Source organism: Lepus europaeus, chromosome 2 (assembly GCF_033115175.1).
Source record: "Lepus europaeus isolate LE1 chromosome 2, mLepTim1.pri, whole genome shotgun sequence".
Lineage (NCBI taxonomy): Eukaryota > Metazoa > Chordata > Mammalia > Lagomorpha > Leporidae > Lepus > Lepus europaeus.
This window is the reverse complement of record NC_084828.1, coordinates 150,248,675-150,261,592: the sequence shown is the minus strand read 5'-3', so window position 1 is coordinate 150,261,592 and position 12,918 is coordinate 150,248,675. Positions and strand designations below refer to the sequence as shown.

Sequence of the window (12,918 nt, the reverse complement as noted above, 5' to 3'; positions counted from 1 at the left end):
AACACTGTGGATGATGACACCAGGGCAGTCCACCCAAGAACTCCAGCAGGAAGCCCATACACAGACCCCACCAGAGGCCTGTTTCCTAAAATCTCTGCATGTGAATGAAGAAGGCTTTTCCCTGTTGAAACCAGTCTATAAAGACTGGGAGCGGTGCCTACTTCAAGAGTATAGACACCAATGCAAGGCCACATAGATAACAAATTAATCAGGGAAACATAACATCACCAAAGGAACAAAGCAACAGTAACAAATCTTAAGGAACTAGAGATCCACAAACTGTCTGACAAAGAATTTTAAATAATCATATTAAAGAATCTCAGTGAGCTACAACCGAACACTAAGAAACAACTAAATGAAATCAGGAAAACAATGCATGAAAGAAGAGATAGGAAACTATAAAAAGAGTACCAAACCAATTCTAGAACGGAAAATCACAACTGAAAGGAAAAATTCTACAGACTTTTCACAGCAAAGTGTATGAGTATCAGGCAAAATAAAGAATCAGGGAACTCAAAAATGGGTCATTTGGGGCAGGTGTTTGGCGTAGCAGTTAAGAAGCTACTTGGGATGCCTACATTCCAGAGGGCCTGGGTTCAAGTCCCAGCTCCAATCTCAATTCCAGCTTCCTTGTAACAATATACACCCTAGCAGCAGGTGATAGCTTAAATAGCTGAATCTCTGCCATCTACATGGGAGACCCCATTGACTTCTTGGCTCCTGGCTTCAGCTGGCCAGTCCCAGCTGATGTGAGCATTTGGAAAGTGAACCAGCATATAGGAGATCTCTGTCTGCCTCATTTGCTCCCTCCATCCATAGCTTTCAAATCGTTTTTTAATTAAAATTTAAATAAAAACAGAGGTCATTTGAAATTATTCAGTGGAACAAAAAGAAAAAATAATGAAAAATGGAAAAAGCATAAAGGACCCTTGCAATACCATTAAATGAGCCAATAATTTATATATATATATATATATATATATATGAAGGTGAAACATACATATATAAAAGGTGAACATCCATATCTATGAAGCCCACAGAATGTCAAATAGATTAAGTAATCTTCACCAAGACACATTACACTCAAATTCCCAAAAGTCAAAACAAAGAGAACTGTGAAGGTATCAAGGGATAAAAGAACTCATTCGCATACAAGGAAATCACATAAGACTATCAGTGGTTTTCTCAGGCCAGAGTAGGATGAAATGGTCAATGTGCTGAAGGAAAAAAAAAAAAACTTCAACCTATAGTAATACAATACTTCAACCTAGAACTACACCTTGTAAAATAATAAAGACTGCAGAAGTTCATCTGCCACAGGATAACCATAGGGAAGGGGAAAAAAAACAAAAACTTGTACTACATACAAAGAATGAAACCAAAACGCAACACTACAAAAAAAATCATCAATTCGCAAAGGAAGCCAGCAAGAGGGGAAAATGGGGATGCCACGTTGTAGTGTAGCAGGTAAAGCTGCTGCCTGCAATGCCAGGATCCCACATGGGTACTGGTTCATGTCCTGGTTGTTCCACTTCCAGTTCATCTCTGCTAGTGACCTAGGAAAAGTGGAGGATGGCCCAATTGCTTGGGCCCCTGCTACCCACATGGGACACCTGGGAGAAACTCTTGGCTCCCAGCTTTGGACTGACCCAGTCCTAGCTATTGTGGCTATCTAGGGAGTAAACCAGTAGATGGAAGATATCTCTCTCTCTCCCTCTCCCTCTCTAACTTTTCAAATAAATTAAAATCTTAAAAAAAAAAAAAAAAAAAGGAGGGAAGATGGAATAAAGGAATTACAAAACAGAAAAAAACTGACAAATGTCAGTAGTCAGGGCCAGCGTTGTGGCGTAGCGGGTAAAGCCACTGCCTGCAGTGCCAGCATCCTATATGGGCGCCAGTTTGTGTCCTGGCTGCTCTGCTTCCAATCCAGCTCTCCGCTCTGGAAGGGGAATGCAGCAGAAGACAGCCCAAGTCCGTGGGCCCCTGCACCTGCAAGGGAGACCGGGAAGAAGCTCCTGGTTCCTGGCTTCAGATCAACACAGCTCCAACCGCTACGGCCATTTGGGGAGTGAACTAGCAGGTGGAAGACCGCTCTCTCTCCCTCTCTCTCTCTTTCTATGCCTCTCTGTAACTGTGCTTTTCAAATAAATAAATATAGCTTTAAAAAAAATGACAGTGATGTATGTGTACCAATCAATAATTACTTTAAATCTAAATGGGTTAAATTCTCCAATCAAAAGACAGAGTGGGTGAATGAATTAAAAAAACAATATCCAAGATGAGCTTTTACCCCAGCATTCCATATCAGAGTACCTGGGTTTGATAAACACACCCACACCAACTCCAGCTTCCTGCCAATACAAGTAATTGTGTTCCTATCATGCTATTTGAGTTCCTGGCTTCAGCCTAGCCCAGCCCCAGCCATGGAGGACATTTGGAGGGTGAATCAGCAGATGAGAGTTCCCTTTCTCGCTTCATTTTCTTCTGCTTCTCAAAACAATATATCCCCAAGTTATTAGTTAAAATGACAAAAACAGTGATAAAGAATCTCCCAATGTTCAGCATTATATAGCTCAGACAAAAATTAAGAACTACTGTAATGTAATTTTTAAAAAAATATTATGATTGTATTGCCAATATACAACATTTCTACTATATTCATGATCAGTCTTAAAATAATCAAAAAATCCAATTATTTATAAATTAACAGAACAATCCTAGGTATTACGGTACAAAATAAAAAACCTACATATGCATTATCATAAATTAGTAAAAAGCTACATTCATGCCTTAAAATTTTACAGAATTTTTACCTCTACTGGCTACCATCTAGTTTCTCAAAATAAACAGCAAGTCTCTTTCATCTTTTTTCTCTAAGGATTACCTCTAAGAAAATGTCAAGTTGAACCAACTTTGACTTTCTATTGATTTTCCTTGGCAAATCATGTAGCAATAATTTAGTATCTAAAAAGGCAATTTTCTAGGATTTTGTTCTCAGTACAGAGCCAGCTGGCAATCTCACACTGCTTCCTCAGATATTCTTAATTTTGTAATTTTCAAAGTTTATTCTATTTGCAATGTTATTGCTCTTATTCTGAATTTTAACTTTAAGATAAATAGGTGAGTAATATATTTGTGAAGGAATTAATTGGTTCATAAAATATTAATATTAGTAACTGAAATACTATGAATTCTTAACTGGCAACCAATGTAATGACAGTTATAAACAACCTTCACATTCAATTTTCAACATGCCTAATGGTCAGGTGTAAAAAAAAAATTGGAAATTTAAAATCCTGATTCTTTTTTTTTTCCGCACAAGGGTCACAAAGACTTAACAACAGCTGAAAACATGGCAATATTTCACAACCTGGGCAGGATAACCAACTGAGTCTCCCTCTCTACAAACACATATGCAATCCACAGAGGTTGAGTGTCCCTTATCCAAAATGCTTCAGATTAGTTATGCTTGGGATTTCAGAATTTTTTGTATGTGGAATATTCACATATCCATAATGAGATCTCATAGGGATGGGACCCCAGTATAAATACAACCTGTTTCAGATACACCTTATACATACAGCCTAAGAGAATTTTAGGCAGTATCTTTAATAATTTTGTGCATGAATCAAAATTTCATGATGTGGAATTTCCCTCTTTTGTCAGGTTAGAGCTCAGAAAGATACGGATTTTTGGAGCATTTTAGATTTTGGATTTTCAAAGTAGCTATGTTCAACCTGCAGTAGGAACAATAAAGTTGAAACTTCCCTCTGTATTATCTAGAAACTGTATAAAGTTCTTTCCATACCCTGACTTTATAATTCAGATATTCAGAAACAGAAACTTACCAATATCACTGGCAAATTCATAGACATGGGGTTTCTGTAACAGCCCTAACTGGCACATACAAGTAAGGGCATTAAGAGCCTTCACAATAACAAATTCCTCAGCGTCACTAAGACCTTGTTGCAGCAGGGGCTTGAGAATTGAGGAGCTCTGCCAGCCAACATAGGCAGCAACACCTGAAAATGAGAAGCATGATTACTCGATACCTGAAAGCAAATATATCATTAAGGCAAAAAACAAATCAAAAGTCAAATATATCAAACAACTCAGGAAAAAACATGGCACTTCCTACCCAGCACAGTAAGTGGAAAAGACTCACATCAAAGCGAATCGCCAAGAAATTCTGAGACATCAAGAAAAAGCAAAGATTTTAAAACTTACAAAAAAGAAAACACAGGTCTCCTAAAAAAAAGAATCACACTGGCATCAGATGATCTGTAGAAACAATAGAGGCTGGCAGACAACAGAGCAGGACCTTCACAGTTAGGAAAGAAATTCTATACTCCAAACGTCAATTGAATAGGAAAACAAAATAAATCATCTCAAGACATGCAAGAACTACAGGTTTATCTCCCACAGAACACTCCACGACAGTTTCTTGAGGATGAACTCCAACAAAATAAAGAGGAAGATACGGAATACACAAAATAGTAGCTCTAACCTAGGAAGCCAAGGGGAAAGAAAAAAAAAAAAAATAGAAAAGACCTAGAAATCCAGTCAGCCCAAATTGGAACTAAAAAAAAAAAAAAAAAAATGTGGTGAAGGCGGCTCATTACTTTATCTCTAGAAGGAAACCAATCTGAAACTCCAGGATAAACAGTTACAGTCTAGGGGACAGGGTTGTAGCATAGCAAGTTAAGCTACCACCTGTGCTGCCGGCATCCCATATGGGCACTGGCTCGTCTCTTTGCTGCTCTACAACCAAACCAGCTCCTTGCTAATAGCCTGAAAAAACAGCAAAGATGGCCCAAGTGGTTAGGACACTGCCACCCACGTGGGAGACCCGGAAGAGGCTCCTAGTTCCTGGCTTTGGATCGGCCCAGCTCCAGTCATTGCAGCCATCTGGAGAGTGAATCATTGGATAGAAGACCTCTCTCTCTCTTTCTCTGCCTCTCCTCTCTCTCTGTGTAACTCTTTCAAATAAATAAATAAATCTTTAAAGAAAGAAAACTATGACTCAAAATTCCAGTGGCCTACATTAAGGAACTTTACAAACTGAAGTGTATAGTACACTAAAATCAGCTAAAAAAAATTTAGAAATGAAGAGGGACATCTGGCAATTTACCCTAGCAGATACTAAAATTGAGTATAACATAAATATAATACAGCTATGAATATGAGTACAAGAAAAAAGAAATCAATGGAATAGAATAGACACCCAGATAATAGACTGTGAGAAAGGCATGTAACAAATGATAAAGATAGCTTCACAGAATCAATAGGAAAGACACAAATTGTTAAAATAATGTTGGGAAAACTTGCTATATTTCTGAAAAGAAAAAAATTTATATTTCAGCTTCACCATAGCCCCCAATAAATACTGAAGTGTGCAAAATAAAGCATTTAAAAAAAAAAGCATGACAGGGTGCCGGCGCTGTGGCGTAGTAGGTAAGCCTCCACCTGTGGCACCGGCATGCCATGTGGATACTAGTTTGTGTCCCGGCTGCTCCTCTTCCAATCCAGCTCTCTGCTATGTCCTGGGAAGGCAGTGGGAGATGGCCCAAATGCTTGGGACCCTGGCACCCACATGGGAAACCTGGAAGAAGCCCCTGGCTCCTGGCTTTGGATTGGCCCAGCTCTGGCAATCGTGGCCATTTGGGGAGTGAACGAACAGATAGAAGACCTTACTGTCTCTCCCTCTGTCTGTCAGTTATATAACTCTACCTCTCGAGTAAATAAATAAATCTTCAAAAAAAAAAGAATGACAAGCATACAACACATTATCCTCTTCTTTATAAAGGAAATCAACTTTAAGCATGAAAAGTTTTAAAAAAAAGCACAAAAGATCAAACTGACTACATAAAATTGTTTTTAAAAACACTTAAAATCAATCTAAGGAACTGAAAAATTTGCCTTCAAGATAGTTTGTTTTGCAACATAGAATGACTACAGTGTTAGTGTACTGTATATTCCTCCATAGTAAAGAAGAAAAAAAAGCTAGAAGATTTTAAAAGTTTTTAGCATAGGGGCCAGCATTGCAGTTAAGCAGTGGCCTATGACACCAGCACCTCACATGGTTACTGGTTCAAGTCACAGCTGCTCTGCTTTCCAACCCAGCTCCCTGCTGATGAGCCTGGGAAAGCAACGGAAGATGGCCCAAGTCTTTGGGCCCCTGCACCCATGTGGGAGACCAGATGGAATTCTGGGCTCCTGGCTTTGGCCTGGACCAGCCCCAGCTGCTGTAGCCGTTTGGAGTATAAACTAGCAGATAGAAGACTGAAAGATCAACAGATTCTCTCTCTCTCTCTCTCTCTCTCTCTCTCTTTCCCTCCCTCCCTCCCTCCCTCCCTCCCTCTCTCTCTCTCCAACTCAGCTTTTCAAATATATAAATATATCTTTAAAAAAAAGTTTTCAGCATAAAGAAAAATCAAATATTCCAAAAAAGAGAGAGATTTACCCTAACTGAACATTATACAATGTATATAGGTATTGGAACATCACATAGTACCCCATAAATTTGTATGTAAAAAAGTTTGTTATGATAAAAAAGTAATGTCCTTAATGTGTAAGAGACTAAAAAAAAAAAAAAGGCATTACTGTGTCAGAAAAAAAGGACTAAAATAATGAATATAAAATTCGCAGAAAAAGAAATATGAACAAGAAAGTTTTTCAAATTGATAGGTAAGCAAAGAAACAAACACCAAAACAAATAAAGCATCCCTACCAATAAGCAAAGATTAAGTTGAGCTCATTCCTTGCCGAGAAAGTATGCAGTACTTAATACTGATAATGGAGTGAAAAATGACACAATCTTTTGAAAAGATTATAAAATAAATCAAGAGTTTTAAAATATGGTCTTAAGTTATTAATTAAAATTTTATATTTCTGTCCAGAGAAAATAATAAGAAACAAATACTTAAATACCTATTTGACACATTAAACAAATATATAGGATTATCTACATAATAAATGATTTTTAAAGCATTTAAATATTCATAGAGGCTAACCAGTTTTATAATAAACCAACAAAACAATGAAAATCTCTTTAAACAGAAAAATAACCAATATAAAGATAGGCTTAAAACACACAAGCTGACCAACAGATGGAGGAAGTGCTACAAACCACCGTTTTCCAAAAAAAAAAATAATAATAAGATTATTTGGAAAAAGAATGGAGTGAGAAAGGAGTGAGAAGTGATATATGCTCTATTCAGGAACTGAGTTAGGTGGCAACCTAGATATGCTTGAGATACATCAATAAACTGATGAAAAAACAAAAAAAAAAAGATGCCTGAAAAATGATTTAATAATAAAGCAAGAAATATAGGCAATTTCAAAGCTTTTCAAAATTGAGAGTATCTGTTTCTCTAAAACACTGTATATAGCATTTGTGGAAATACCAATCCTGTATCATGAGGGTTTTTTTTTTTAATTTTTTAGAAAAAATTCCAACAGCCAACCTTACAGCTTACTTTCCCAGATTACCTGGGGGAAAAATCCTAAAGCTTTGTATTTTCTGCTACCTCTTTAGAAAGGCCAGAAATCAATCAAGATTTCCAACATGTATAACAGTCTATAAATTTTTTTATATGAAAGAAATAAACTGTTAACAATCATGTAGAGAATGACACAAGAGGCTGAGTGGGTAAGCAGTGATATGAACTTACCATGTAACCTTAAAATTGACAAAACTGAAAACATCAGTAACTCAGGAGGAAAGGAATTATGTTATCATTCAAAAGAGAAAAATGTTAACTTTTGTATCAAATGAGTTAACCCTAAGTCCAACTTATTTCTAATTAAATCTAAATGTATTAGATAAAATACAAGGTTTTCGTTAAATGCATTAGATAAAATACAATGTCTTCTGTAGACAAATCTGAAAACTAGAAGTATGTGAAATCAAAGAGCAGCCAAAAAAGCTGCTTAATCTTTCACAAATTTTAATTTATATAAAGCTAAACCTTTTGATCTCCAAATAGACTGATTCTTTAATATAAACATATTATAACTGTCACTTTGATTCTAAAAGTGATGGAAATTTAGCAAATGTGAAAACCATAAAGAAAATAATCACTTACTACCCTAGCTCAAGATAGCCACTACCCACATTTTACTACATTTCAGCCTTTTTTATAAACACACTTTATTTTCCTTTATAGTACCGAGATCATATTTAAAAAATATTTACAATCTTCTTTAGTAACTAACAATATTTCATGGTATTTTTCCAGGTCATTATTCTTTTACAGTTTTTAAAGACCGAATGGTATTCCCTCATATGGATGTATAACAGGTTAACTAACCAACCCATGGATCACCTAAAATACTTACAAAATCCTAAAGCAACATGAAGACAAACAGAAATATTAGGATCTCATTCCATTATTAATGAAATTCAGTAATCTTATCACTAGTCCTTCAGATTTAATAGAAGCACAAATATTTGACAGGATAATTTAAAATCTTTAAGACAAATTTAAAAACAAAAACATACCAACTATACTATCAAAAAAAGCTCCACGCAGATGCCAATCATTCTTATCATTTAGGAAAGTGATCATGTGAGACAATAAAACATCATTGGCTTTCTGACGTCCAAAGAATACACACAGCCGTGTTATTCCATTTTCCATTAAGGTTTGTTTCACAATATTTTCAGGGTCACTTAACAAAGTAACAACTTTCTGCTGGACCATTTCATGTAAGGCTTGGAGCTCTAAAAAGAAAAACAGCAAAGACAGGATCAATGTTTGCTTATGTACATACAGAACCAGCCTTCCTCCTCACTCCTGGGGAAGACAATGACCACAGAAGCCACAGCAAAGCTAGGCTCCTCCACTCCTCTGCTGAAGGACGGAAAGCCAAGAGTACCTCGCGGGCAGATGCCACAAGCACGCTCACCAGCTCACTAGCTCCACACACGAGCTCAGGGAGAAACTTATGGGGAAGCACTAGAAAGAGCATCCTTTAATAAGAGCACACTGATGGAGGGCTTGAAAACGCTGTGGTTCAGGGTACAGTATGATGGTACTCAACAAGACTTTCTAAAGGGCTGTTTACCACACTTTATAAAGCTAGAAAATACACTGCCCAGCACTCGTAAAGGTTTTACATGATCTGGCTTGTCACTACATTTCTCTTCGACCTTCTCTCTTCTCCCTCCTCTTACCATTTATTTACTGAGTTGTGTAATATCACTTCTGTCTTCCTCACTACCATATCCCCGTGGTCACAGCAGGTCCTTAACTGCCTAATGCAGAGCAGATGTCTAACAATCACCTGATGACTAAGTGAGGCAGAGGCCACTGCTGCTCCATTCAGCTACTGCCAAGGGAAAAGGTGACCAATCTGACAGGCAAAATTATATGCTCACACTGAGAGAAATTCAAGAATAGCTCCCAAAACTATGAATATCTAAATCCATTATTTACACAGTTACAGAATGTAGGACAGTATTGTTTTTTCCAAGGAACGCCATGAAAACATCTAGTATTTCCTTTGTAGTGCATTCTCCTGTAAGTTCACAACTATTTCATTGTATTCAGAAAGTTCATGAAAATGGAAACGAAAATATATAATTATTTGGGTGCAAAAAATTGTTTTAACCAAGCATACGCATGTATGTATGCTATCTAAAGATGGTGGAGCCTTCATTTGGCACCATAATTCAGATGCTGCTTGGGATGGCCACAATCAATATTAGTGTCTGGATTCAGGCCCCAGTTCTGCTTCCAGTTCCAGCTCCCTGCTAATGTACATCCTAGCAGGCAGCAGGTCTTAACCTAAGCATTTGGGTCCCTGCCACCCACATGGAGACCTAGAATGAGTTTCAGCCTCCTGGCTTGGCTTGGCCTGGCCTCAGCCCCAACTGTTATGGCATTTGGGGAGCCAACAAACAAGAGAAGAGCTTCTCTTTCTGTTCTTTCAAATAATTTTAAAATTTAAAATTAAAAAAAAAAAATACTAAAATGGTACCACTCTAATGAATAACAGAGCCCATTCTAGTTTCCTGTAGCATGAAATTTAAATTTCCCTCTTAGAGCAGATTAAATTCAATATTTTACTTGTAAATCTCTGAAAAACATTAGCTTAAAACCTATTAAGAGGGGCAATGCTGTGGCATAGCAAGTTAAGCCTCTGCCTGTGGCACTGGCATCTCATATGTGTGCCAGTTCAAGTTCCAGCTGGTCCACTTCCGATCCAGCTCCCTTCTGATGGCCTGGGAAAGCAGTGGAAGATGGCCCAAGTGCTTGGGCCCCTGCACCCACATGGGAGATCCAGAAGAAGCTCCTGGCTCCTGGCTTCAGACTGGCCACGGCTTCAGACTGTTGCAGCCATTTGGGGAGTGAACCAGCAGAACCAGCAGAGAGGAAGACCTCTCTGTCTCTCCCTACCTTTATCTATAACTCTGCCTCTCAAATGAATAAATATAAGTTTTAGAAAAAAAGCCTATTAAGATCTGTATGAATATAGAGAAATCTAAGACAGAGACTCAGACATCACTGAGTTTACCATCACATCTGTTCCTTTATGGAAAAGGGTAAGGATTTTCATATGTAAATCACAATCAGTATGAAATAAAGTGTTTCATTGAGGATACTCAGAACCTACTTACATAAACAAAAAAAAAAGATTTAGATTATTTTATTTTTTAAGATTTATTCATTTGAAAAGGAGAGAGAAAGAAAAAAAAAAAGAGAGAGAGATCTACTGCCCACTTTGAGCCAGGCTGAAGCCAGGAACTCCATTCAGATCTCCCACGTAAGTGGCAGTGCCCCAAGAACTTGGGCCATCTTCCACTGCCTTCCCAGGCACATTAGCAGAAAGCTAGACTGAAGTAGGGCAGCCAGGACTCTAACTGGCATTCCAATATGCAACACCAGCATTACAAGCAACTGCTTAACCTGCTGCACCACTACCCTGGCCCCATGGTTTAGATTCTTTAGCAATGGTGTCTCCTGTTTTGTTTTTTAATATCTTGAGAATTATATCATTCAGCTAGCTTTATTACTCACAAAAATCAGTTCTAACTGAGAAACAATTGAGTTTGAGTTTGGATTCTGGTGACAAACTGATCATTTTCTGGTTGGATAATACAATATGAAGATAGACAGGGAACCTTCCTGTCCATGGGTCTGGTATTCCTTCACCTCAGATGAAAACTATTTTTTTTAAAGGTCCCATCCACCTTCATATGATATTGACATTAATGCTGGCATTTGGAACAGTTCATCAAAAACAAACAACAAACCAAACTCATTGGCAGATGCTTGGAAAGAAAACCATAAATATTAAAACCACATATACAACTATTTAAATAACACGGTAAAATAAAAAATTAGGTCCAAGGCAATTTTCAACTGCTTAACATATATACCAAATTTTAATATGAAAAAATTGGATACCACATCTGAAATGCATTCAACACAGTCTTTATTTCCTCTCAGTACTTACTGTTATTCTATGCAAATTATGAATTCTATTTGTGCTTTTAAAAATCATGAGAATTACCGAGTAAAAGACATTATTCAAAACCAACAGACATAACTAATTGAATGCAAGAAAATTGTTATAATTCGTGTTTGAAAGGACCACTACTACTTAGTAATCAAATCTCAACCATTTGTTTTTTGGAAGTCTTTAGAGACAAACATCCCTCAATCCAGGAATCTTTTCAGAAGTTAATCATGAACAAGGTCAATACCAGAAGATGAGTGCCAATCTCAGAAATCATCACCATCACATGGGAACTACAAATGACAGCCTTTGCAAGGTAGCATTAGCAATTCATTTTAACAGGAAATCTGGAAGAGTATACAACCTGTGTCATAATTTCCATTCGGATGTGTAACTTCATCTATTTCTTCACTATTGGGGTCATTTTCCATATTGAGGTTTTTTAACTGTACTAATTCCAGGAATCTCAGAGCTGTTTCTGCCAGTAGAGCTATGTTTTCTATTAAGATAAAAAAGGAAGACAATTTCTCATTATAATCTTAGATATTTGTGATACTTATAACTTTTCCAACTTGTCTTCATAAGTAATTATAAAATTTAAAATCATAAACTTTCAATTCAGTACTTAACCTAATCAGATATGTGATGACTAATTGTATAGCCTACAGCTAACTCCAAACAATAATGTAGCATTTAAAAAAAAAAAAAAAGCATTTAAAAAAACAACAAAATATAGCACCCAATGCTACTGAGGTTAGCAAAGCTTAATCCTTCTACAGAGACCTACCATTTAAACAGTACCCTGACAAGTGAAATATACCATTACAGTCACATAGAAAAATTTTCATTAAAATAATACATCAAGCTGGGCTTTGGAATCAGGCAGAAATAAGTGCAGACCTCAACCCTGCCACTTCCTGGCTGGCTGTTTACATTATCTGAGTCTGTTTCTTCAGCATAAATGAGGAGTCACAGACACCTCAGAGTCATTACCAAGCAAAATCAACAGTGCCGGCGGCTTTACAGTGATATTCTTAACAGGCCAAGGCGTGAGACTGCTTCTACTGTCTACAGTTTCTCCTTTCTCCTGGTAATAATCTGCTAAAACTGTCTGACACCCCTCACCACTGCAAAATATCTGCTTCTAATTTCTGTCGTCACATTTACTGTTGGCTACATTTGCTCTTCACTCATACTTTCTCCAACTCTCTTTTCCTGCATCTGTGCATCCTGATCCATGCTTAACAAATAACCACAATCCATCAAAGGCTGAATAGCACCAAACATAACATTTAACAACCTTAAAACTTAAAACAAGGCTCACAACATCTCTCAGATAAAAAATATCATAAAGAAAAAAAAGCCAAAGCTGATTTTAAACTTGTATAATCATTGACTTGGGTGGTTTAATTATACTTAACCAATACAAGTTCAAAGAGCTTTCTGGCTCCA

The 12,918-nt window shown here is 37.1% G+C and overlaps 1 protein-coding gene across 1 annotated transcript in view; it reads right to left on the bottom strand.

Annotated features, from left to right (window-relative positions):
- PIK3R4 (phosphoinositide-3-kinase regulatory subunit 4) overlaps positions 1-12,918 on the bottom strand; it is a 69,813-nt gene that overhangs the window by 36,731 nt on the left and 20,164 nt on the right. Inside the window, exons 5-7 of the mRNA XM_062214835.1 lie at positions 11,831-11,965; positions 8,504-8,725; positions 3,849-4,022 (exon numbers count right to left, since the gene is read on the bottom strand). Of these exons, the coding sequence (XP_062070819.1) occupies positions 3,849-4,022; positions 8,504-8,725; positions 11,831-11,965 (531 nt within the window). The remainder of the gene's footprint in view (positions 1-3,848; positions 4,023-8,503; positions 8,726-11,830; positions 11,966-12,918) is intronic.